This window comes from Bos javanicus, chromosome 5, assembly GCF_032452875.1.
Source record: "Bos javanicus breed banteng chromosome 5, ARS-OSU_banteng_1.0, whole genome shotgun sequence".
Classification (NCBI taxonomy): Eukaryota; Metazoa; Chordata; class Mammalia; order Artiodactyla; family Bovidae; genus Bos; species Bos javanicus.
In genome coordinates, this window is record NC_083872.1 from 57,799,115 (window position 1) to 57,824,368 (window position 25,254).

Consider the following 25,254-nt stretch of genomic DNA (forward strand, 5'->3'; position numbering starts at 1 on the left):
GGTGTTAAATTACTCATGTTTATTTATAACAGACCTTCAGCCAGTACAGTACAAAACTTACAGTAGTATATCTCCGTTACACAAATATTTACTTACAATATATTACATATACAAAATGCTTTGCAATAAGTCTCAAAAGCTAGTTTAACTCCTCTTGAGAAAGGAGAAAAACTCTTTAAAAAAAAAAAGAAAAGGAGGGAGGGGGCCCCAGAGGAAGAGGAGGAGGTGAAGGGGTAAGATCCAAGGAGACACCAAGCATAGGCTACAAATGAAACCCTGGGAGAGAGAGAAGAGAGGTGGTATTGCACTTACTTCTGTGTTTTATTTTTTCTTTTGTTCTCATAACTTCTGATTAAAAATATATATTATATATATTATGTACACAAGGAAAGAAGCTGCCAGAAGTATTACAAAATCGCATCCGCAGCTTGGACACTGAACACGAAAAAACAAAGGTCTGGAAAAGTGTCTATTTAGAAATTTTTTTGTGTGGTGTTGATTTTAAATATCAATATAAAAGGAAAACACCTCTTTTCTCCATGTGGGTTTCAATGTGTGTTTTTTCTTACTTTTTTTTTTTTATGCAAAAGGAGCTAGGAGAGAGCATGAGGATGTTTGAGGTTCCAGAGCTGGAAGGCTCTGGAAAGTAGGATTTTGTACCTAAGACCCTGGTTAAAGTGCAGTGATGGTCTGGAGAGAGACAGAGTGCCCTTCTCTCCCCTCCTTAGCACCTGGTCTTGCCCTTCCAGTCTCTGCTCTCATGGGCTCAGAGTATGGCCTCAGAGCATAGTCCTTCATGTTCCAGGAGGTTACAGGTGCCAAAACTGACAGGGAGGGGATGAGGCACCCCAAGGCTCTGATACCCCAGAAGGGACTAGTCCTTATGAGGTGTCACCAAATACACAGCAGACGCAGAAGAGGTGGTGAGGGCAGGTCTAATAGGAAGGGGCTCGATAACCAGGAGAGTTGAGGGGAACCCCAGATATGAATCTCAACTCTGCTGCCATTCTGAAACAAGGAGCCAGTTCCCTGGGGGTGCTCTCAAGAAGACTCTCCCCTTCTCCAGAGACCACTCTCCTCCCAAGTGGCTCCCTGATCCCCTGCCCTTGGCAGCATCTGTTTATTGCTACATTGTCAAGGAGAAACAATCAACCCACAGTGTCCCTCCCTGACAATCTGGTTCTCTTGGGGAGACCACATAGTGGGGGAGAAGAGGAGAAAGAAGTTTTTAGGGTCTCCCTTCCCATAATAGGATAAGGTAGACTCTCTTAGAGCCCTTAAGAGCCCCAATCCCAGGGTCTGTTCCTTAGCCAACCCTTTACCATCCCCCTGAATTATCCCTGATAGGGAGTGAGAAAAGTAGGAGGCAAAAGAGCCAATAAGGAAAGGACATGTGGAAAGAAAAATGGAAGGGGATAGAAAAGGGGAGGGGGAGAGAGAGAGAGAGAAAGAAAGGACCAAGTGTTACAACTTGTGAGGTGTTCTGTTTGGTTTTTACTTTTTAATCTTTAAATATAGAAAAACAGGCTTTGGTTTGAATCTCAAGGAAGCAGAGAATGGGATGGCTGTGGCCTTGGGCAGGGAACTCTTGTCGAAAGAGACCTCCACTTGGCGGTGGAGCTATCTCCTCCTGCCCCCGTCTCACTATCTAGGTTACCCAAATAGCCAGGAGTCTCTGCAGCAGCCAGGAGAGTGCCCCCTCCTGCCCTACATCTGGGAGCTGAGTGTAGAGGGGGTAGTAAAGGATGACTCTCCCAGCTCAGTTTTGTCCATCCCATTCTTGCTGGCACAAGAGTGGAATCGGGAGAGGGGCCTATGCCCTTGCTCATCCTGGGGATAATTTTTGGTTATACTGAGAGTTAGGAGAGAGAAAAGAGACATCCTTTTCTCCCTGCCACTGATCCTAAGAACAGGGCCCAGGAGTCCGGGGATGAGAGGGTGAATCCTGCTAGGGGGGAGAAGGCAGCATGACTTGGGGGCCGAGGATACCCCCTTGTTATCAGGCAGCAACCCACCAGTTTCTCATAGGACAGGGACCTAGGAGCCCCTGAGAGCCCAAGTAGGTCACTAGAGTGAGGAAGTTTGAGAGGTGGGAGAGAAAGAGAGGAATTTTGACCCATTCCCTTCCCTGGTTCCCAGTTAGGCACCTGTGGCTCCACATGTGTCAGAGACAGAGGATTGCTGACCTAGCCTTGGCCCCTGAGAATATAAAGTCGGGGCATTCCAAGGAAAGAAAAACCACCACTGAGTAGACGGGCAGTTTGAAGAGAGTACAGCAGTGTTGGGCGTTGTTTGAGGAGAGAAGAGAGAGAGATCACATTGGAGAGGCAGATCCCGAATGTGGGCTTTGGGGAACTCTAATTCCTAGTGGGATGTCAAGAGGACCCTCAGTCCCAGGGTGCCTGGGGAGAATTTCTTCAGCCTCTCCTACTTCCAAATGAGGGATTTCTTCATTTGATCAGGAGTTGTGCAAGCTGCCTAAGGTGAGAGGGCACAAGAGGTATGGAGTACCAGGTTGAAGGGTCCCAGAGAGCAGAGGTAATGCCACAGAGCTAAGGTAGGAATAGAGAGAGCGATCAGCATCAAAACGGAAGAATCAGATACAGCAAAAGATGAGGACCTAAATCAGGAAGCCCAGGGCCTCTTAGCACTAAGAGGAGCTTCCTACTCCTGGGGCTGTTGGAGAAAGCGCAAAGAGAAAAATTAGGCCTACAGTGGAAGGGGACTGGGCAGGAAGGTGGGGGTGTGGTAAGCGATATAAGTTAAAAAAAAAGAAGCAAAAGAAAACTCAACAAATTATATTAATAAATAACTCAGTGAGTATGGTGGGATGAAAGGAGAAGAGAAAAAGGAGAAAGATAAGCAAAAGACCTGTTTCATCACAACGCTTAGATCAGTCAGGGGGTAGGAGGGGCATGGGTGAGGATGGGTCAGGGTCAAGGGTGAAGTCAGGTAGCCAGTGGTGGGGGCTACACAACCCAACTGCTAGGGACATGGTGGGGGCAGGGCTAGCCTCCTGCAGGCAGGGCAGTGGAGTGGTGGACTGCGGTGGGGCAGGAGGTCACTAGCCCACCTTGTGCTCCCCCCGGACAATGTGGGAAGAGAACTCGTACCGGTCCTGGCTGTGGTAACCACAGATGTTGCACTCGAAAGGGTCTCGGAAGCCGTGGCAGCCCATGTGGATAGTGAACATGACGTGGTCCAGGAAGAGGATGCGGCAGTGCTCGCACTTGAAGGCCTTCACCGGCTCACCACTTTCACCCACCACCCGAAGCACTTCCTTGGAGGGGCCTGGGGTGCCCCGCAGTAACCCCTCCTGTGGCTTGGGGTCCTCTTTGGCGTAGGCAGGACTGGGCCGGCCCACCACAACGGCGGGAGGAGGCTGGGGTGGGGGGCCCTGAGGGAGTGACACCACCCCGCCAACTCGATCTTCGTGGTTGCTCTCTGTATCTGTGGAGTCCTGGCAGCCATTGCTGGGGGAGGCCCCAGGGTCAGTCAGGGGGCCTCGGGCCCGGTAGAGGAGGGGACCTCCATCAGCTAGATCCTCGGGCCCCTCACCTGCTTCCCGGGACCCCGGAAGCTCCAGTCGGCCAGGGAGGGGCTGCATTTGAGTGTAGACAGAGCTGATGACGGGCGTGAGTTCTGAGATGCAATTGGTGGGCGGGAGGCGGAGGGGACGCAGATGTTCGGCCCCCACGAAGGCCAGAGAACCTCCAAAGCCAGGCTCCAGGCCGTGGTGTGCCACCAGCTCCACGTCCTTCTCATAGCCGCCCGAGTTCACATCGTAGGGGAGGTCTGAGAGGCTGAAGCGCATCTGCTTCTCACCTGCGGAGAGAAGGGTCTCAGGAGGGCTGACTCTGGGTAAGTCCAAGCTCCCCTAGGATTCCTTCTTTGTAGGAATCCTACAAAGATTCCTAAAAAGGATCCTAAAGAATCCTACAAAGGATTCCTGTAAAGAATCCTTTACACCCTCCTTTCCCTGGGGATGGGTGTAACATTATTCACCACCCTTCATTTACCTCCCACAAGGTCAGGTCCTCTGTGGGGCTGCTCCCCAACCCTGGGCTATAATCTTAGAGAAGGACTTGGTCCCAACCCACTGGTCTTGAAAACTTCCTTCCTTCATTGCTCTCCATAAAGAGAGCTAATGGCCAAGGACCCCCATACACACCTTTTCTCTCTGACTCAAAGGGCCCTTCTCCCAGCCCCCATAAACAGAAGTCCTTGCCATTTTCAAAAACTTGAAAAGCCTGACCCCCAACCCTCTCCTCTTACAACCATCCTGAGAGCCCTCAACTCTGACCCCTCTTCCCCTTCGTGAGGGATGTTCTCCTTCTTCACTCCCCCCCGATTCTGGCAATACATTCTGAATACTAAGAGACCACCAGGCTGCTCTCTTCTACCCCAAGCAAATCTCCAGATCCAGCTGGTCTAATAGCCACCAGTGCTCAGATTTAGACAAGTGGTGGCTTCCAGCTGATGTCTCCTCTCCAACTGGACTCTTACCTACAAACTTCTGGGGGGTGGAACGCTTGCGTTTGGTGAGGCTGTTGGCCAAACGATCAATGAAAGTTGGCCTCTCAGAGGATGAGTGCAGCATGGAGTCTGGCACCATCTCCAGGTCCCGTATCTCATCACCTGGTGGGAGGGAGCAGGAGTGGGGTGGGGAGGGCACGACAGGCAGGAGCAGCTGAGCAGGGGAAGCAGAGGCCAAGCTGCCTTTGCCTGGAGAAAACCAGCAGGTCAGTAGCTGAGGAGGGTAATATCGGATGCCTGGGAAATGGCACTCTGCTTACTACACCCCATCTAGAGCTCACTACAGCACATTTCCGGCGATGTGGGGACAATTATATGCATCTGGCCCTTGAGTGCATACCTCCTGGGTGCTCTCTCTCTCTCCCATTAGACTGACAACATAGATGAAATCCTCCCTACCTCTGGATCTCCCTGCAGCACCCACCATGGGGCTCTGCACCAACTCGGGTGCTCGGCACATATATCTGTTTCAGAGATCCCATCCCTCTGTGAGGGTAGGTGCTGGGGTCGCCCCTGTCCTGCACTCCTTGATGGTCCTGCCTGCGGCCTCACCTGATTGGCCAGCCAGAGCTTGGGCTTCAGTGCTGAGACTCTGCAGGTAGTTATGGCACCGCTCCTTGTGCTCCTCCAGGGTGCTCTGCTGTTTGTAGCTCCGGCCGCAGTAGTTGCACTTGTAGGGCTTGCCCACCGTGGGGGAGGAGACTGCAGAGGAGAGGGAAGAGAGGGCATTAGAGTCACTGCCTGCTGGTGCTGCAGAATCATCCAGGAGCAGGTATGCATGGGAGTGAGGAGGAAGGGACGTGGCTCAGTTGAGTTCTCTGGCTCATCTTTCTTTCCCCAGCTTCAGTGGCCAGATGGCTGAACCTTGAAGAAGAGAGACAATGCACTGGGATGGGAGGAGAGAGGGCACGTGGCTTCGGACTGTTGGTGGGCCTCAAGATGGCCACATTGCTGTTCAAAGGGAGGAAGGACCCAGGGACTTTGCAGGGGATCATCCCTGGCAGGCAGGCTGGCCCCACCCCAGGATCTCAGAGTCTGGGGCCCAGACTGTGGTTTAACCTTTCCATGTGGCAGGCGGGTGTAAGGGCTGTTTATCAGACAAGGGGATTTTTTTGCTTACGAACTATCTGCTTCAGTTTGGGGGAAACTGGTGGGCTGGGGTGACAGAAATGAGAGCCCTCAGCTCTGCCAGGGTGGGGAGGGGCATGTTCACTGACCTTTACTTATATTTTTACCTCCATCCCCAGCCTGGTTTTAACTGCTCAGTTTTCTTTTTCGCTACACTGAGATATACCAAGAGAGCCCCAGAAAAACCATAACTGATACAGAAATTCTGAGAAGAGAAAAATAAATAAAATAACCAGAGGAAAGTAAAGGGAGAAAACACCAATTTTGGGGGTCTTCGTTTTTTTTTTTTAAACAAAGAAGAGGTTATAAAGATTTTGTTTCCAGTGATGAAAAAAAGGTTGGGAAAACTGAGATCAACACTTCCTTTGAAAACAACTTGAGAGAGGATATTTGTGAAAGTATGTTGCCACTACTGAACAGGGAGACAGGAGAGGGTATCTCAGGAGGCTGGTAATTACTACTGGCCCCTGCACCTACTCACATACACCTAACCTGGGCCTAGACTAAGTCACCAACTGCCTTTTTGCTCTTTCTTTGTAAACCCAAGCGGCTGGGGGATAAGATGAATGCTGCGGTCCTCGTCCACCCAAGACTCTTGGGGAGACGGTCTAACATCTGGGAGGGGAACTCCCTTTTCTTTCGTATAGTGTGGGCTGTGATAGAAAACATCTCACAGAGATGAGACCCAACAGTGTATCTCTGTCCACCTGTGTCCCTAAAATGTCCTGCACAACAACATCCAGTGTCCTCCCAGCTGGCTTCGCTGTGGTTGGTAAGAATTCTAGGGGGCCAAGCCATCCTTGTTCCAAACCAGCAGGGGGAGCCACCCTTTTCCTCAGAAAAGGAGTCTGACTTGCTCGCACCTGCTGCTCACACCTGCCATTAACTGGATTCCAGCGAGGCTATAGAAAGCTCTGTGATAATAACATCTACCTTGGAATTGTTATGAGAATTACATGAGGGAGGAGACACATGTAAAATATTTGTAGATTATAATGCCTGAATCAATAATGATCTTTCTCCCTAGTTCTCCACATACATAGAGAGAAAGAGGTCTCAGTTCCAAAGTAAGAGAAGCTAGAACGAGGTAGGTGGCTGGGGAAATCTGGAACAAGAGGGTGGTGAGGTGATTGTTCTGGCCCTTTAAATCCTGGCCTAGGAGAGTTTAAGAAAAGAGAAAAAACAAGGAAAGTTTCCAAGGACAGACCCTACTAATCGTTTCCCCTCTGCCCTTCTTCCTTCCTTTTCCCAATCTTGAGCTCCCTCCTTCCTGCCAGCTCAGCTCCTGGCCTTTTCCCAAGTCCAATTCAAAAGCTTAAAACTTAAAGGCTTCAAAAGTGCTGCCTGTCCAGCTGATCCAGAAAGATGTTGACTTAACCTGTCTTGGCTGGGGCTAGGAAACCTGGTTAGTCCGGGTCCCTGGCAGTGTTCCCAACACTGACCTCCCGGCACCCTCTGGATTTGCTCTTGCCTCTAGGAAGGTGACGACCTCGTGAGATGGGAAACAGAAATGGGACACTCTTTTCCTAGGCTCCCTTTCTTCTAGTTTTAGAGGCCTGTGGAAATTTACAGGAACCAGCCGGAAGTCTCGGGGAGGACAGACAGAGGTTGCCAGAGACCTCTGGTGTTTGTGCGGGGTGGTGAAGATGGTGACAGGTGTGGGGCTGGAGCACATCAGAGTGGAAGGAGGGGTGTCCCTGGTGCTCAGAAGGGAGGGTGATGGGCCCCAGATGGTTCTGGCATCAGCATGAACGTTAAAAGCCAAGTTAGGGAGGGTGACTATTGACAGCCAGGAATATCACCCATGCTCTTCTTGCTCCATGTCGCAGAGCATGGCAGATGTAAAATATCCCATCAAAGAGCCCCAAATGCCCTGGGGCCTGCTGCTCTGTTCTGGGAGTGCTCTTCCGCCCTCAGTGGTAGACACTGTAACCCTCCAATACTACAGAAGTGGCTGAGCTCTATTTACTGGGTATTCCGGACATGCGGCCTACCCGAGTGTGTGCGGAGGTGGCCAGTGAGTGCGTCGCGCCGGCGGCAGGCATAGTTGCAGAAGGGGCACTTGAAGGGCTTCTCCCCGGAGTGCAGCTTGATGTGACGCAGCAGGTTGCCCTTCTGGGTGAAGGAGGCACCGCACTGGTTGCAGTGGAAGGGCCTTTCCCCTGTGAGGGGAAGAAGAGATCACAGATGAGCGAGGGTAAGGAACCGTGAAGGTTGAACCTAGTCCCTCACCCTCTGCTCTACCCAGCCCAGGGAAGGAAGGTGCTCAGAACACATTTGCAAGGCAGGGCAGTGCCACACACACACACAAATGCTGCTTGAAAAGGACCCCTTGGGTACAGTCTCACCCTGAGAAGTGGACTAGAGGTGTGTGGCAGGGCGAAGGGTACTGAGCCTGGAATGCTGGGCCTAAGACTGTTAGCAAGAACTGAGCCCCACAGGGCCTGCTCTGCCCCAGGAGCCTGGAGCCCAAGATAACTGTGAAGAGGCTTCTGTTTTCCTTTATTTAAAAGCTCATCAGACAGGGACTTCCCCTGGTGGTCCGGTGGTTAACTCAGCGCTTCCATGGTAAGGGGCACAGGTTTGATCCCTGGTGGGGCACTAAGTTCCCACATGCCAACTGGCATAGTTAAAAAAAAACCCATAAGACAGAAGAGCCCAAACAATACCCTGTTGGACTATAGGATCCTTCTTTTTGTAAAAAAAATTTATTTATTTGGCTGTGCCCAGTCTTAGTTTCAGCCCTTGGATCTTTGCTCTTCGTTACAACATGTAGGACCTTTAGTTGTGGCATCTCTGAGTTGTGGCATGTGGGATCTAGTTCCCTGATTAGGGATCGAACCCATGCCCCCTGAAGTGGAAGTTTGGAGACTTAACCCCTAGACCACCAGGGAAGTCCCCTATAGGACACTTCTTGAGGCAACACGTCTTCTCCTCCATCACCTCCTGAGACAAACACCAGCTTGCCTTTATAACTACAGTTGAGGGAAGTGCCAGGAAATACAGGTGTTGATGGGAGTCCAGATTTCATCCCCCACCTTTTTTTAGCAGCTAGAAACAGTGCTGGGAGAGACCTCCCCTTCCTCAGACGACCCCGCATGGCCTGGGCCTGGGGCGCCTGTGGTACTCACCCGTGTGGCTGCGCTTGTGCACCATGAGCACATTGGGTCCAATGCAGACCATGCCGCAGACGTCACACTTGAGCTTGCCATTGGGCAGGCGGATGCCCCCCGGGGAGTGAGGCTCCGGCCCGCTTCCATCACAGTAGCCCAGCGGCTCTGACAAGGAGTCTTCCACGATCACACTGTCATCCTTCTCCAGGAGACGCTCATCCGGCCCCAGCAGTCTGCTCGACTCCTCATCACTGTACATCTCCACCTTGATGGAGTTGGCTGGAGGGTGGGAGCGTGTTTAGGATAGAGACAGACCAAGGAGGGAGCCTGCCCATGGGCCAAAGAGGCCCTCCTTAAGTCCCAAAGACTGTCTCCAAGCCCTGAGACATTCAGGCTTTAAGAGAAGCTGATCTCCTAAGTATCCTGGGTGGTGCTATGGGGTCTTGCTGGGACCTGAGACAACCTTTGTCCTCCTCTCCCACCCAGGAGGCAAACAGGTTTCCAGAGGAAAAAAGTTGGGGTACATGGGATGTCTTCAGTTACTGGGGAGAGGAGGAAACTAAGCGGAGCCTTTTCCTCCACTCTCTTGTCATTAAGGAAGATGTCTGGCTTGGCCCCAGGCAGGAAGCCAGGGAGTAACAGTGGCGGGAAAACGGTCCTAGGAAGATGGAGACGGCGGGCTGAAAAGAGAGCAAAACTGGAAGACAGACATAGCTCACGTTATCCTCCCACCCCATAGGACCGGACACCTCTATTCCCCTCTGTGAAAATCTGGAGGGGACTGGAGGAGGGAGGAGCCATTGAGGAGAGAGCTTTGGCTCTGGCTCTGACCTACATTCCTGGCTATTCCAACCATTTAGAGAATGTCACAGATCCAGGGCCAGCGAGGAGGGGCAGTCATGGGGACCCTGTCTGGCAGGAGACTGGCGGGGGTGAGGAGGGGATCCTTCTCATCTCTATTTCCTATCTAACTCCAGCTCATGACCACTTCCATCTGCTCAGTTCCAGAGTTTCTCTTTGGAGCCTTTACCTTAATCCCACCCGTGCCTCTTTCAATTCCACCCTAGTCACTAGGCAGTGAAGGTTCACCCTCCTCTCAGAAGTCACGGAAACCCTAGACATGGAGCTCCTTAGTGCTGTTAGGTACTCTGGGCCGGAAATCAGAGGGAGGCAGTGAGCGGGAAATGGCTGCCATGGAAGGTGAACTGAGGGCCAGACACACACTGGGTGCCCAGGGCCCGGGAGGTTGGAGGCTGCACTTACCACTGAGGGAGCGGCTGGGAGAAGAGTGCTGGCTGTTGGGGGTGCTCACTGAGGGCCCCACTGGGGCCCCGAGGAATTCCTTCTCCAGAGATGAGTCCCCGCTACCTTGGAGGAGAGAACAAGAAGGAAGGTGAAGCTGCAGCTTGAGCCATTTTCCGTCTACATCTGATCTCTTCAAAGTTCAGTTACATTTCACAAACATTTATCTTGTAGCCACGTACGAGGCAGCGTTGTATGTGGGGCACCATACCTGGTGCCCTCGCCAGCCTGGGTGCCCGGTGCTGACTTCCGCGAGCTCAGTGGCTGCGCCTTGCCCACCCTACCTTCATCTAGGCCTGAGGGGAAGAGCATCACTGCCTGACGTCCACAGGAAGCAGGGCTGGGGCTAGGCGGGCCGGGGTGGAGAGGAAAATGGGGGCCTTGCGAGGGAGGCAGTTCAGGACAGACGTTCTTCCCTACTGTTACTCTCCGGAGCCCCCGACACTGGATTCGGGATCTGCAGGAAGGGCAGCTGGAATTGTCCCTGAATCTAATGATAATAATAGTAATCATAATGATAGCAGCTAACATTAATTGAGTGCTTACTACATGCCAGGCATCATTCTATGCACTTTAAAAGAATTATCTCATTGAATCTTCACAACAACCCTGTGAAGTAAGGGCTGGTATGATCTTTAATTTTACAGATGAGGAAACTGAGGCACAAAAACAGCTCTGTTACTTGTCCAAGGTCACAGAGCTGGTAGCGGTGGAACCTGGATCTGATCACAAATAGTAAGTACCCGTGTCCTTAACCCTCACCTGTGTAGAGCTAACTGGGAGTCACTGTTTCAGAAGGGGAGACCTGGGTCCATCTCACTCTAAAATCAGCAAAAATGTAGCTATTCTAGAAAACCTCCATCTGATAGTATTCCAATCACATAGTTACTATTTGACATTCCCTTGACAGTGAAATAATCAGTGTATTCTCAATATATATGCATTTTAACTTGTTGACAAATAGCTTTGTAAAAATGCTTTCTATGAGTGTCACATATGTTTTTAAAAATCAGATAACATACCTGAATATACAAATCATGTCTTTAAAAAAAACCCTCCTCCCCACAATCTTCTGCACAAATATACATGTGAAATACAACACACGTAGATAAACACAGACACGGACACATATCACATAGGTAGATAGACATAAAGAGAACATACCTACGGGGATAAACACTGGGCTAGCCGTCTACATTATCTGCTAACATGAACATGCATAGATGTGTGCACACAGGTCTAAATATGGAAGACACAGAGAGAGAGAGAAAGAGAGAGAAACCCTAAAATTCATCCCTAAAGTCCACCTATTAGCACTTTACCCAATTTCCCAGCTATGTACATACTTACTTTCACAAAATAAAGATTCCATTATAAAATGGTTGGAGTCTTGGGCCTGAGGCAAGAAATCCGGAACACACCCTCCTGAGGGATCCCTCTCCAGCTTTGGTCAGTGGGAAGAAAACAACCACTCAGGACTTTGGGACCATTTCCCATTCATCTCCTCTACTAAAAGTCCCATTTCCCCCACTCTAGCCCATCAAAGCCTGAGGACATTCATTCACTACCTATCGAAGAAGCCTTACGGCTTGAAACCGAGGTTCCCCAGCTGCGGCTCTTTAGATGAGCCGTGGTTATCTAAAAAAAAAAAAAAAATGTTGCCCCCTATCAATACCACACACATATCACCAAGTGAGCATCTCAGAGCTGTGGGTTGAGACCTGTAGACTCAGACCCAGTTTTAAAATATGTCCTTTTAACTGAGTAGGGTTGGCTAAGGTTGGAAGGGCTGAAAGGGCTGACTTGTCCTAAATCACTGGATGTTAGTAATGGGGGAAGAACAGGGCTCCGGGGCCTGGTGCTAAGTCCTTGACCCTAAAAGGATGAGTGAGGTTGCTGGAAATCCATCGCTGGTCCCAGCCTACTGGGCTGAGGCTGCCTCTTGGGGCCTGGGGCTTGATATATGGGGAAAACATCCTTAAAGGGATATTTAGGGACAGTAAGGGGAAACGTTCTCTTCAGCTCTCCCTCTTAAGGCCTGGGTACAGGAGGAGCAGGTACTTCCAGGGTCACACCTGTAGTTCAAGAGGCTCTTTGATGCCATTGCCCTCCCTAGGATACAGGTAAGAGGCGAAACAGGCTCAGGCCAGCTTTTATGGGACTAAGACCTGAAATAAATCCATTTCAGGGGTTAGAAAGTCTTTGGGGGCTCCAGGGATTTTGAGTTTTAGCCAGATGGTGAAGAGAACAAGAGTCCGATTTAGGAAGTTCAGCAGTTCCTCTCTCGGCCCCAGAAAACCCAGTGAGGGAATTTCAAATGCCTGGGACTCCCGAGAAATCCCAGACTACCAAAGCCGAGAATTAGGGTTGCCCTTAGGTCTCAGAGAAATTTTCTTGGTCAAAGTCATCCTAGGTTGGCTGAATCCAAACCCCCTGGAGGGCAAAGCCAAATCATGAGGTTCACATCGGAGGAACCAGGAGGTGGGTAAAGGGCAGAAAAGCAGGAAGGAGAGAAAGGAACTGGAGCAGTGTCCCACCAGCTAGATGTGTTTCCCAGTTGAGGGGGCCCAGCCCTCGGGTCCTGCTGCCCTTCCTCCATTCCTCCAAACAGAGGGAGGAGCCAGCTGTGGGGTCCCAGAGCCTCCACGCTTTTCTGAAGGGACCTCGTCCTAACTGCTTTGCCTTCTTGACCATGGGCTCCAGGGGGCAGGATGCTAGCCCGCTGGCAGGGAAGAGTGGGGACAGGAGCAGAGAAAGATGCCCATCCCCAGCTCTATTGTGGGGAGGAGGCTGAGGCCCCTCGCATCTCAGTTCCAGGTGGAGGCATCTGCTGCCGGGGCACCCCTCTTTACCTAGGTTCTTTTATGACCCATTCCCACCCCAGCCTGTCTCGGCATTTCACCCCAGGCAGCTCTACATCTGTCCCCAAGGCCTAATCAAGATGTCACCACAAGCTCGCACTGACCAAGTCGCAGCCTTTGCTTAGCAACACCAAACACCCTTCCCCATCCTCCGCAAGTGTGAGGAGGAACGCCCCCTCCCCCGCTCCACACACAGCCCCCAGTCCTCTCCCTCTCCTCAGGCTCGGGGAGTTGTTACTGAATTGGCTCCCCAGCCCCAGCAGCAGCCCCCCCTCCCCGCCCCCCTCCACTAGCCACCTTCTGCCTGAACTTACATTATCCTTCCCTTGCCGTTGAGACCCTGGGGTGCGAGTGCGGCCGCCGCCTTGGAAACGGCGAGCGAGTGCGGGTGGTGTGTGCATGTCTGCGTCTCGGTGGCAGGCAGGGGTGAGCCCAGCCACTCACCTTCCAGGAAGCGTGGATTCCTGGAAGTGAGGGGAACCGCCGTCATTTCGCAGGCAGCGGCAGCGGCTCGGTGAGCAGAGGCCCACGGCTGCAGCCAGCGAGAAGAACTCAGCCCAGGGTGTGTGTGTGTGTGTGTGTGTGTGTGTGTGTGTGTGTGTGTATGAGTGTGTGTGTGTGTATGAGTGTGTGTGTGTGTGTGTGTGAGTGTGTGAGAGAGAGAGAGAGAGAGAGAGAGAGGGTGCGAGAGGTGGGGGGGAGAGAGAGAGAGGGAGAGAGCGCAAGCAGCACACGCTTGAATGTGCCTGGGGAGGGGGCTGGAGAGAATGTGTCTGTGCCTCTGGTGGGGGGGTCGCTAGGCTACAGCATCCCTTTCTCAATACGGTGAAGGGCTTGGGGTGGGGGGTGCACAGGGAGGGAGGCAGATGCTGCTGCCCTCGTGCCCAGCAGACAAAGAGGAACTGCACAACAAATGCCTGAGAGACACAAGAGTGTGTGCAAGAGAGAGAGGGAGATGGATGGGCCTGCGGGGTAGGGGGAGAAAGAGGGGGGCCCCAGGGAAGGCCCAATCCTTTGCCAGCTGGGGAAGACAAGGCCTCAGAGGTCATGGGGCCCAGGACAAGGGGCAGCTTCAAGGCTCCAGATCAGCAGAAAGCCCCTCCCCCACCGAACTCAGGCCCTTGTCTTCCCTCCTTTTCTTCCTCCTCCAGGAGGGAGGTCGCTCTCCAGATTGGGGTGGGGTGGGGTGGGCGGGACTGACAGCCTCCCCCTTCCCAGCAGCCAGAGGGCCCTGCACAGTCTGATCTCGGGGCTAGTGTTGCACTGTGGCCTGGAGCCCTTTCGGATCCCAGGCAAAGTGCTGGTCTGGTCTCCCCACCTCCCATCCCCTCCTGTGCCCCTGGGGCCCCAGCCGCCGACAGCCCTGGATGAATCCGCCCTCCATCAAGACAAGGCCTCGGCTCCCTTCCCTTCCAGAAGAGCTGCTCACGGCCGTGCTGACCTACTTTGGAAGACTAGATTTTCTGATTCCAAGAATTAGGGGATGGGAGGGGCTGGAAAACTTTGGGCTGCCTACCTCTGGACCCCTTTCTGCCAAGGTTCCCTTAAACATTTCACAGTACCAGAAAACTTCGAACAAGCACTGCTCAGTCAATTAATTGCATGAGCTGGGTTTGAGCAACTCAGTTTCCCTAGAAAGATAGGGAGTGGGGGCGGGGAGAGCATCTGTGTGGTAAACGAATGGACTCTCCTTTCTTCCCTCTCTCCCCACCCCACTGCCCTCCCCCAACCCCAGGGAATGATCTTTCCAAAGAAAGAGATAAGGAAGGAAGAGGTGGACTTTCTGTAATTGGTTCTGTGCGGCGAAAACCTCTTTGGAGAACAGGAGAGATTCCCCCTTCATCAGTTGGCCAGGCAAGGGAAAGTCCCCGGGTATAGAGGCGGAAGAGTGGTGGTGACCCTCCGCCATGCGCTTTAGGGGGTGCACACTGCGACCTCTCCCACCGCTTCCCCATCAGTCCAGGAGAGATGGCTCAGTGCAGGGCAGGGGTGCGGAGGCAGCTCTCAGGAGACCCTCACATGGACTGTCTCAGCCATGTCTGGTCCTGCAGGGGTTGCTTTTCAGAGCTCATGTTAGCCCTTCCTTGACTCCCAGCCTCCCTCCCCCAGTCCCCGTCCCTCTCTATGGTAGCTGCTGACATCTAGAATTCTCAAAACACAGGTGAGTGGTTTCTGGCCTCCACTTTCATTCAAAAACAATCCTTTGCTGAGGACTCTTCTCATCTAGGAAGTGCCAACTTGCTGAAAGCTGGGAAAGCTTGGTTTCATAGCACAGTGATGCTAATACACTCAGTTTTCTTCTAATATCCAATGTTCTCCAGGGATAGGCTGAAAAGTGCTCCGTGGGTATTTCCTCAGCCAGCTTCCCAGTTTCTCACTTGCCTGCCTTAGGGGAGGGACTAGTTTTCCTCTGAGTGTCCTCAGCTCCAAGGCAGGGTCCTGAGAACAGGTGTTGTCCAGCATGTAGCAGGTATCAATGCCTGTACCAATCCCAACTCCTTCCCTCCTTAAGTGAGAAAGGGGTCAGAGTCAACTTCTTACTTTGACATTATGTGGGTGCTGCCAATAACTCTCATATGTGTATCTGGCCCATCTTGCAATCTCCCTTTTTATCCATTTTAGGGATATGAAAGTATCCCTAAAAGCCATCCATACTACAAGCTGGGATCTCTTCTGCCTCATAAGAGTATTTGGCAGGTATAAAAAGCTTTATGATCATGGAAAAGATAGGGGGAGAATTGGTCTCCCTCTCTCTCTACTTCAAATGTGTAAGCTCTTGGCCCACTGGCTGAATTCAGACTATAGACAAATTTGGCTTGCCCCATGGAACATTTCTTAAAATACAAATTATTATTTTTAAAGGGAGACATTCCATATAAAATCCTGATTTCTGATTTCTTTTGAAAAACTGGAAGCTTTGGCCACACTGGATACACATTCCGGTGGACCCTGCAGAGCTGTTGCTCCTTGAGGAAGGACATGTACTCTCCAGCCCATGACCATCCCCATCACTTTCTTCTGCTCATTATCTGAGCCCAGTTCACTCTGTTACATCCTACCTGGCCCCTTCAGGCCTTTGAGGTTTGAAACCCTGGGTGTCATGTTTGGTTAGTGACCTCGGCACAGGAGAAGGAACCAGGTCTTGCCTCCACTACTTTGTTTCAAATCTCTTCTCTCTAGTAGTCTCCACTCACAGTACCCCTCTTATTTCCTTCCCCTGCTCCTATCCTCCAAGAAGTCTGGGAAGAGAATCACTTTTTAGGGAAAGTAAAATTAACAAAATAAACCACTCTATCTAGCACTACCAAAAGTGACAGTTCCAAGACTGCGATGCACTGGGAGGTCACGTGCTAAGCTGAAGGCTCTCCACTCTGCTCCACAGGAGAGCGCGCTCCCAGCCCCTGACAAACAGAAAGCACAAGAGGACATACCAGACATATAGGAGCGGCCATTGCAGTCTTCTATGTCCATCTTAGAGAGACTCTGCTGGAAGAGAAAACAGCTATTAGAAGCCAGATCTGGAAAGGGAGTAGTTTTTCTAACATCCTGGAGTTAGCAAGAACCCTAAAGGACTACTTAAGTGTGCTCTGACCCTATTCTAACAAAGCAAAACCTCAGACTTTGTCCTGATGACAAAGACGATGTACCCTGACTTCCAAACCCCAGGGTCTCCTCCAACCCCCAACTTCTGCAGGCTTCCCCAGTCTCTCAGGTGGAAACGCTGTCTCATTCCGAACTGGTCCCTGATTGTGTTGTTTGGAGAGTAGACCCTCTCTCTGTAAGTGAAGCTGATGGTGTAGGAAAGGAGACACGTTACAGCTCAGTGCTCATCAGGCAAAGAAACAACCCCACAGAGTCGCTACACTTTGTTAAGAAGGGAGTAGTAATCTAAAAAGTTTAGATCCAGTCATTCAAGGGAAACATGTTTGGGTGGGCGGAGGAAGGGGGACGGGAAAGTAGAAGATAGAGGAGAGTGGCCCACCTCAGGTTCAGAAAGGGGACATTAAATCCTTAAGTGGTTTCTTCTTACTTTTTGTCAATTACTTTGCTACCTTTATTTTTTTTAAAGGGGAGTTGAGGGGGGACCTGAATTTAAAATGCAGATTAGTCTATTTGAGGGAAGGCAAACAGTAATTGGCAGTAGAGTATTAAATAATCCAGAAGTGAGGACAATTAAAAGTGATAATTTGTTGCAATGAATTATCTTCTTAGGAGCCTGTGGGAGGAGAGAAAAAAAATCCCTATTTGGTAGAAATTTACATACATCCATCTCCTATCTAGAACAATAGTAGATGTTCAGAGCAGTGGAATTCATCCTTACATTTTCCAAAAAGTGAAAACCAAAAATGCAAAATTTTGAGAAAAGTCTTTGAGAATACTAGCAACAGTCTAGAAGAATGGAACTTAAAGTTTATTAAATAAGCAAATATAGTAGTAGCATTGACTGAATAGGGCTTCCCTGGTGGCTCAGCTGGTAAAGAACTTGCCTGCAATGCGGGAGACCTGGGTTTGATCCCTGGGTTGGGAAGATCCCCTGGAGAAAAGAAAGGCTACCCACTCCAGTATTCTGGCCTTGAGAATTCCATGGACCATACAGTTTATGGGGTCACAAAGAGTTGGACACGACTGAGTGACTTTTACTGCTGCTGCTGCTGCTGCAGCACTTCAGTCGTGTCCAACTCTGTGTGACCCCATAAATGGCACCCACCAGGCTCCACCATCCCTGGGATTCTCCAGGCAAGAACACTGGAGTGGGTTGCCATTTCCTTCTCCAATGCATGAAAGTGAAAAGTGAAAGTGAAGTCGCTCAGTCATGTCTGACTCGTAGCAACCCCAGGGACTGCAGGCAACCAGGCTCCTCTGTCCATGGGATTTTCCAGGCAAGAGTACTGGAATGGGGTGCCATTGCCTTCTCCACTACATACATCTAAAATTGCTTCCACCAGTCATCTAATGAAAAATAAATACCCCAGGGGCAGATTTGGGGGAGCTAGAGTGGGGCAAGGAGAAGTAAGAAGGCCTTCCTAAATGAACAATGCAAAGAAATAGAGGAAAACAATAGAATGGGAAAAACTAGAGATCTTTCCAAGAAAATTGGAGATATCAAGGGAACATTTCATGCAAAGACAGGCACGATAAAGGACAGAAACAGGAAGGACCTAACAGAAGCAGAAGAGATTAAGAAGAGGTGGCAAAAATACACAAAACTATACAAAAAAGGTCTTAATGACCTGGATAACCACGATGGTGTGGTAACTCACCTAAAGTCAAACATCCTGGAGTATGAAGTCAAGTGGGCCTTAGAAAGCATTACTACAAACAAAGCGCTAGTGGAGGTGACAGCATTCCAGCTGAGCTATTTAAAATCCTCAAGCTGATGCTGTCAAAGTGCTGCACTCAGGACTGCAAAAGGTCAGTTTTCATTCTAATTCCAAAGAAGGACAATGACAAAGAATGTTCAAACTACCATACGATTGCGCTCATTTCACATGCTAGCAAGGTTATGCTCAAAATCCTTCAAGCTAGGCTTCAGCAGTACATGAACCAAGAACATGCAAGTGAACAACCTGGGTTTAGAAAAGGCAGAGGAATCAGAGATCAAATTGCCAACATTTGTTGGATCATGGAGAAAGCAAGGGAATTCCAGAAAAACATCTACTTCTGCTTCATTGACTACCCTAAAGCCTTTGACTGTGTGGATCACAGCAAACCGTGGAAAATTCTTAAAGAGACAGGAGTACCAGACCACCTTACTGTCTCCTGAGAAACCTGAAAGTGAGTCAAGAAGCAAAAGTTAGAACATTACATGGAACAACTGGCTGGTTCAAAATTGGGAAAGGAGTACGTCAAGGCTATATATTGTCACCCTGTTTATTTAACTTCTATGCAGAGTACATCATGCGAAATGCCAGGCTGGATGACTCAGAAGCTGGAATCAAGATTGCTGGGAGAAATATCATATCTGGATATCAGATATGCAAATATATCACTCTAACAGCACAAAGTAAAGAGGAACTAAAGAGCCTCTTGATGGGAGTGAAAGAGGAGAGTGAAAAAACTGGCTCAAAAACTCAACATTCACAAAACTAAGATCATGGCATTCGATCCCAGACTTCAGGGCAAATAGAAGGGGAAAAAGTGGAAACAGTGACAGATTTTATTTTCTTGGGCTCTAAAATCACTGTGGACGGTGATTGCAGCCATTATATTAAAAGACACTTGCTCCTTGGAAGGAAAGCTATGACCAACCTAGACAGGGTATTAAAAAGCAGAGACATCACTTTGCTGACAAAGGTCTATATAGTCAAAGTTATTATTTTTTCCAGTAGTCACATATGGATTTGAGACTTGAACCATAAAGAAGGCCGAGCACCAAAGAGTTGATGCTTTTGTATTGTGGTGCTAGAGAACTCTTAAAGAGTTCCCTGGACTGCAAAGAGATCAAACCAGTCAATCCTAAAGGAAATCAACCCTGAATATTCATTGAGAGGACTGATGCTGAAGCTCTAATACTTTGGCCACCTGGTGCAAAGAGCCAACTCACTGGAAAAGACCCTGATGCTGGGAAAGACTGAGGGCAAAAGGAGAAGGGGGCATCAGAGGATGAGACAGTTAGATACCATCACTGACTCAATGGACATGAATTGAACAAACTCTGGGAGATAGTGGAAGACAGAGGGCGTGCTACAGTCCATGGGGTTGCAAAGAGTTGAACACAACTTAGTGACTGAACAACAACAGAGTGGGGCAACAGAACAGCCTGAGCTGCTATCAGGATTCTTGGGTCTCTTTGAAGGATCTCACTGAAGCAAATGGGTGAAAATTTGGTTTGAGTGTACTACTATATTGACTGAGGTGAGGGTGGGGGGTTCTGGAGGGCACATATCAGGAAAGCATCTATTATTCTGTTTCACCACCACCACACCCCTTATCGTTCTTGTCTAGTGCTGAGAGATATCATGCTCTAAAAAGTCTCACGAGAAAGCCTGAGACATGGGGCTTTGCTTCACTTCACAAAGCAGTTCTCCCTAGATTTCATTAGAGAGATTTCTAGTCTCACCTAGGAAGCCTGGATGTGGAAAAAAAAAAATTCTCTAGGTTTATTTCCAGCTCCTTTTTTCTTGACATCCTCCCTGGTATGGACTGAGCTTTGGGACCAGACTGCTAGACCATGCCAATAATAAGTTGTTCCTTGAAGGGTCTCTTAGGGGCAATGATGAGAAGAGCCCAAGTCCACAGTAGCTAGTGAACTCTCTGGAATTAGCCTAGAACTTCGGTAGTTAGAGATGCAAATATGAGGGAGGGCCTTCCCATACTCATGGGATCCCTTTCATTTCCGAATCATTAGCTATATAATTGCCCTTTGGGATTTTGTAAAACTCAAGATGCCACAGGTTATTTCCCTCACACACACACACTCACACACACACACACACACACCCCCCAATGCAGGAGAAGCAAGAGTGAGCATGTTTTTCTCCATTTTCTGCTTGGAGAAACTGAGGCTCAGAGCAGATAAGTGACTTGTCTTAGGGCTCACAGTGAAGCTGGAACAACGAAAGGAACCCCAGTTTCCTGTCTCTCTGAGGTGTGCTCTTTCCATTAAACCGTCTTACTTCCTTTCTTAAGCCAGGGTACTCAATGCCTTTGGATTTTCTTGCTTTTCCCTGGTTCTAGTATCAATTTCCCTGGTTCTTACATCTTTTCCTTTGCTGTGATCCCCATGGGAGTGGGGTCTGTTACTTAAAAGAAAAAGCCAGTTCAGCAGGCTCTACCGGGAGAAACATCCTAATGGGATTGTGTGTTTGTATGAACCCGGAGCTAGAAAGGCACTAGGTGGGCAGAGCAGTTGAAGCATAGAATTTCAGTTAGTACTGGCTCAGGAAGTGCATCTCATTTTTGGACACCTGTCCAAATGGTCTTAAAACAATTTCCAGAAGGGTCTGAAGGAGTTGTTTTCTGAGTTGAACTTGATTCCTAGAAGTAAACTGAGCTCTTCTGCTTCTTAATTGTTCTCAACAGGTGCTCTATGACACATCTTGGGCAAAATCAGTCTTTAGCTGCCTCCAACTGGTCTAAACGCCAAGTTGGGAGCCCTGGGAGTGGGATGGAACTGAGATTCTGCTGCTCCTGATTCTGGTATTCTGAGAGCCAGGAGCACATCAAGAGATGTACTTCACTGTTTGCTCAAATCTCCAGGCAGCATATCCGTCTCCACCTTCCCATTCCCGGCTCCCTGGCCTGCCAGGCCTCTCCTTAGAGGAACTGGGTCAAATTAGGCAGTGCAGATTGGAGACACACCAGAGGGGGAGGAGGTATAATGTGAGAGAAATTAGCAACACAAGATAGGCTTAGTTCAAAGATCTCAAAAGGAAACTGACTTTACAGCAACACAGACATCATTCAGTGATGGAGGTAGGCATATATGTACTGTAAATTCAGTTCAGTGAGCTGAATACAAAGTACCTAGAAACAGCCAGCTTCCCAATTTAAAAGGAAGTATCTCTGTGAGGAGGGAGGAAAGGTTGGTCATTGTAACCTGAGACAAAGATTTTCTTCCTTGTTCCTTCAAATGCACCTGGCACCCTAAACAGAGCCCTCCAAGGCCCTGGCTTTCTCTCATCAACATAATGTTGCATTTGAACAGGAATGGGCAGGAACAGGTATTCCCTTCTAGACAGAAGATTTCCCACCACACTTCCTGACAAGCAGCAACTGAGACCAGTCCAAGGTCTGACTTCCAAGGTCAGGCTTCAGCTACCATCCCCATCTCCACAAAAACATACCCACAGCTCTAACTATTGGTGACAAAAATATCAGAAAGTCAAGTTTTCTCTATGTACTGGCTCTGAAAGCCTGAAATAAGGTGGACATCGCAAGTAATGAAAGCTCTTCAAATCCTCCAAAGAATCCTGTTTGACCCAGTGATACTCCAAAATTGGAATTTAAAACACACTCCATGTGGCTTCATGGGTAGAAAGGTAGTGACAAGGATGTTGCTGAAAAATGCAGGTGGAAGTGGAGAGAGGGCTAAGTCTCCATGTCATCCTTTTGGTTGCAGTAGGGAGAAGGGGAATTTTTTTCCTTTGGTCTCACTTAGGATCTGAAGTGAAGCCCAGGGATCATTATTATTTTTAAAATATTTATTTATTTGGCTGCACCAGGTCTTAGTTGTGGTATGTGGGATCTGTGATCTTCCTTGCAGCATGTGGAATATAGTTCTCTGACCAGGGGTCAAACCCAGGCCCCCTTGGGAGCGTTGAGCCATAGCCACTGGACCACCAGGGAGGTCCCTCCCCAGTGATGATGATGATGATGATGATTTTAATTTTTATGGAGGTTTAGTTGATTTACAATGTTGTGTTAGTTTCGAGTGTACAGCAAAGTGAATCTCTTACACATATATCCACTCAGTGGGCAGCAAAGTCATTATGTTTTGTGCTTGAGAAGTCAACATCTGTTGAGTAGAACAAGATATAATTCTGAAGCTGCCAAATTGAGGGCATCTCCCACCATCCTGGGGCCCACCCCAGAAGGTCCACTGAGACCTCTTCTGATTCCCAATGGTAAGGCTATTTTCTTTTATAAAGACTTTATCTCAGGAGCCACTAGTTTGACGGTTCTTGTGATCCAGGGAGCTGTCTGGATTCTCTGAATTAGGCTGTAAGTGGGGAAGGCCGAATACCGCATACCGCATACCCCAAAGAAAGATTCACTGACCTACTGGCAGACCCATGAGGAGATGAGGAATTCCTGGCTGGACATTTCACATACCCTACCAAATAAGATGCCACACCCAGAGTGTCTAATTTGGCCTTTTATCTGGTCTTGTCCTCAGAATTTGAGTTATCTTAAGTGGAAATATTCTAGGTAGTCAGACACCTGTTGTTAATGCTTCCTAAAGTGGCTCAGATAGTAAAGAATCTGCCTGCAATGCAGGAGACCCATGTTCAATCCCTGGGTCAGGAAGATCCCCTGGAGAAGGGAATGGCTACACACTCCAGTATTCTTGCCTGGAGAATTCCATGGGAAGAGGAACCTGGCAAGCTACAGTCCATGTAGCCACAGAGCTAGACAAGACTGAGCGACATTTTTTTTTTTTTTTCTCCCAAGGAAAAGTAGCAGTAAGGGGAAACAGTCAGGCCTCAATAGTCTTCTGTTTGGTCATGATATTGGAAGGCCTAGAGTTGATCTGTGAGCAAGTCACAACCACACCAGGCTCACCACTGATGCTCTGAGGGCTCAGACTGGAAAGACTAGGGTAAGCTGGAGCTCTCAAACATGTAAGTGGGGGTGTTTAAGTCACAACAGTAGACAGTTTTGGAGAAGGAAATGGCAACCTACTGCAGTATTACTGCCTGGAAAATCCCATGGATAGAAGAATCTGGCACGCTACAATCCATGGGGTAGCAAAGAGTCAGACAAAACTGAGGGACTTTCACTTTTTTTTTCCCCCAAGGATATGAACATGTACCTTCACACAGGCAAGGTGAACAAGTAGCAGTAAGGGGAAGTAGCCAGGCCTCAACAGACTTCTGTTTGGTCATAATATTGGAAGGCCTAGAGTTGACCTATAAGTCACAATCATACCAAGCTCACCACTGATGCTTTGAGGGCTCATACTGGGGAGACTGGGGCATAGCTGGAGCTCTCAAATATGTAAATAAATGGAGGTGTTTAAGTCACGACAGTAGACAATTTTGCTTTATAAGAGAAGGGACTGAGGTGAAAGAAGTTGTTCAGTGTTGACACACTGTGGTTGGTGATATATCAAATCTTCCTGGAAGCAGAGTCAGTAAATTCATGACCTTGGGGGGTACCATATTTTCTAAATATCTCCTATCTAAAGTCCCATGTTCCCATTAAACATTGTCACTAGACAGGATCACTCATAGTTTGTTTTTTTTTTAAAGCACAGAAATCAAACAATGAGATTCTACAACTCTAGCAAACTGGGGTAAGAAAATAACTGGGATGGGGCTGTGTGAGGAGGTACAAGGAAGGCTGTTTTAGTTTAGACTTGCTTCCCAGGTCTGTTTTTCTCTCTGGTTGTCTGCCCCAGGACTTCTGCCTGTTACATTTCTTTCTTAAGGCTCCTATGCAATGAATCTCTTCCTTCCCAGCCTTGCTTCTCAGGTTCCCCGGACTTCTCACCCTGCATAGTGCCGCACACAGCACTTTTTGCTCCACCCTAAGTTTCTTCTCTACCACTTGTTTCTCCCACTCTGCTCATTGCCTTCCCATTTAGGCCTATGTCTTTCTCGCTAACCTTCTTGACCGACATCTCCCCCTAGCCACCCGCAGCCTCTTGCTTCTTTGCCAAAGTACCCAGTCTAATCCTTTCTCCACCCTATCCTTCTATTCTACCCCAGCCTCACCCAACGAAGGAGCGTCGCGCACGCCAGGTCTTGCCTGTCCTCGGTTCTCTGTTTTGACCCATCTCCCGCCTTTTTAGGACGCCTAGGTCCCTGCTACATCCCTGTCAATCTTATGGCCTCGCGCCAACCCCTACCCCCCACCGCCAGCTTCCTCCCTTAGGCCTCAGCCCACCCAGCGACCCTCTCCCCACCAGGCCCCCGCCCACGTGTCCCCCTCCCTTCACGCCCAGGCCCCTCAGGCCCCGCCCCCGGCGGCCGAGGCCCCGCCTCTCGCGCTTCGCCCAAACCCCGCCCCTCACTCACCTGAGGCAGCTCCGCGCGCGCGCAGGATGGGGGGGTGAGGGAGAGGGGACGGAATTGGGAGAGAGGGAGGCGGGGCAGCGGGGGTCCCCCACTCTGGCCCGGACGGCCCAGTGCGGGGGGAGTGGGGTCACTGAGCTGGCCACAACCGGGCCGGAGGCGGGACCCGGGCGCTCAGCGGCGGCGGCGGCTCCATCTCCATCAGCGGCTTCACCTGAGGAGGGACAGGCCCCCCCCCATAAACCCCCCCAGTACGACTGTCCCCCTCCCCTGAACAACTTCCGGTCCCACTACCAGGCGACAGGCGGTGTGGCCGAACACCGAGCGCCTCCAAGCTGGGGAGACCAGGGAAGGAGAGCTAGGGGAGAGTAGTCGAGCGCCGAAAGATTCAAGTCCTAAAGGCGCGGTCGCAGGCAAAGGAAAACTCAAGGACTGACCCTTCATCTACATCTACTTTGCAAACAAGTCCACGTTGGGCGCTCTAGTTGCCCTGGCATGCCTGCCTCTACTGCCAAGTTTTGCCTTTGCCCCTTCTACGACAATATTGATTTTAACCTCCTTAACATTCTTCGCCTTTCCTGCAAGGGCGAAGGAATTGTGTAGGGGAGGGACTTAAGAATGACAAATTAAAAAAAA

At 49.8% G+C, this 25,254-nt stretch overlaps 1 protein-coding gene across 5 annotated transcripts; it reads right to left on the bottom strand.

The window, feature by feature from the left end:
- IKZF4 (IKAROS family zinc finger 4) lies at positions 1 to 24,890 on the bottom strand. Of its 5 annotated transcripts, XM_061416895.1 has the most exons (9): positions 16,372 to 16,426; positions 13,255 to 13,404; positions 11,430 to 11,523; positions 10,041 to 10,145; positions 8,796 to 9,056; positions 7,659 to 7,826; positions 5,089 to 5,238; positions 4,507 to 4,638; positions 1 to 3,825 (listed from the first exon to the last, which is right to left on the bottom strand). In XM_061416895.1, exons 2-9 carry the CDS (start codon positions 13,339 to 13,341, stop codon positions 3,065 to 3,067), a joined length of 1,758 nt encoding a protein of 585 aa, XP_061272879.1. In that variant the 5' UTR covers positions 13,342 to 13,404; positions 16,372 to 16,426; the 3' UTR covers positions 1 to 3,064. The 5 variants fall into 5 exon arrangements, with proteins under 5 accessions (XP_061272879.1, XP_061272882.1, XP_061272880.1 ...); XM_061416898.1 differs by lacking the exons at positions 11,430 to 11,523; positions 13,255 to 13,404 and adding an exon at positions 24,622 to 24,890 and having other exon boundaries at positions 16,372 to 16,423; XM_061416896.1 differs by lacking the exons at positions 11,430 to 11,523; positions 13,255 to 13,404 and adding an exon at positions 24,622 to 24,890.
- Positions 24,891 to 25,254: the final 364 nt, after the last annotated feature.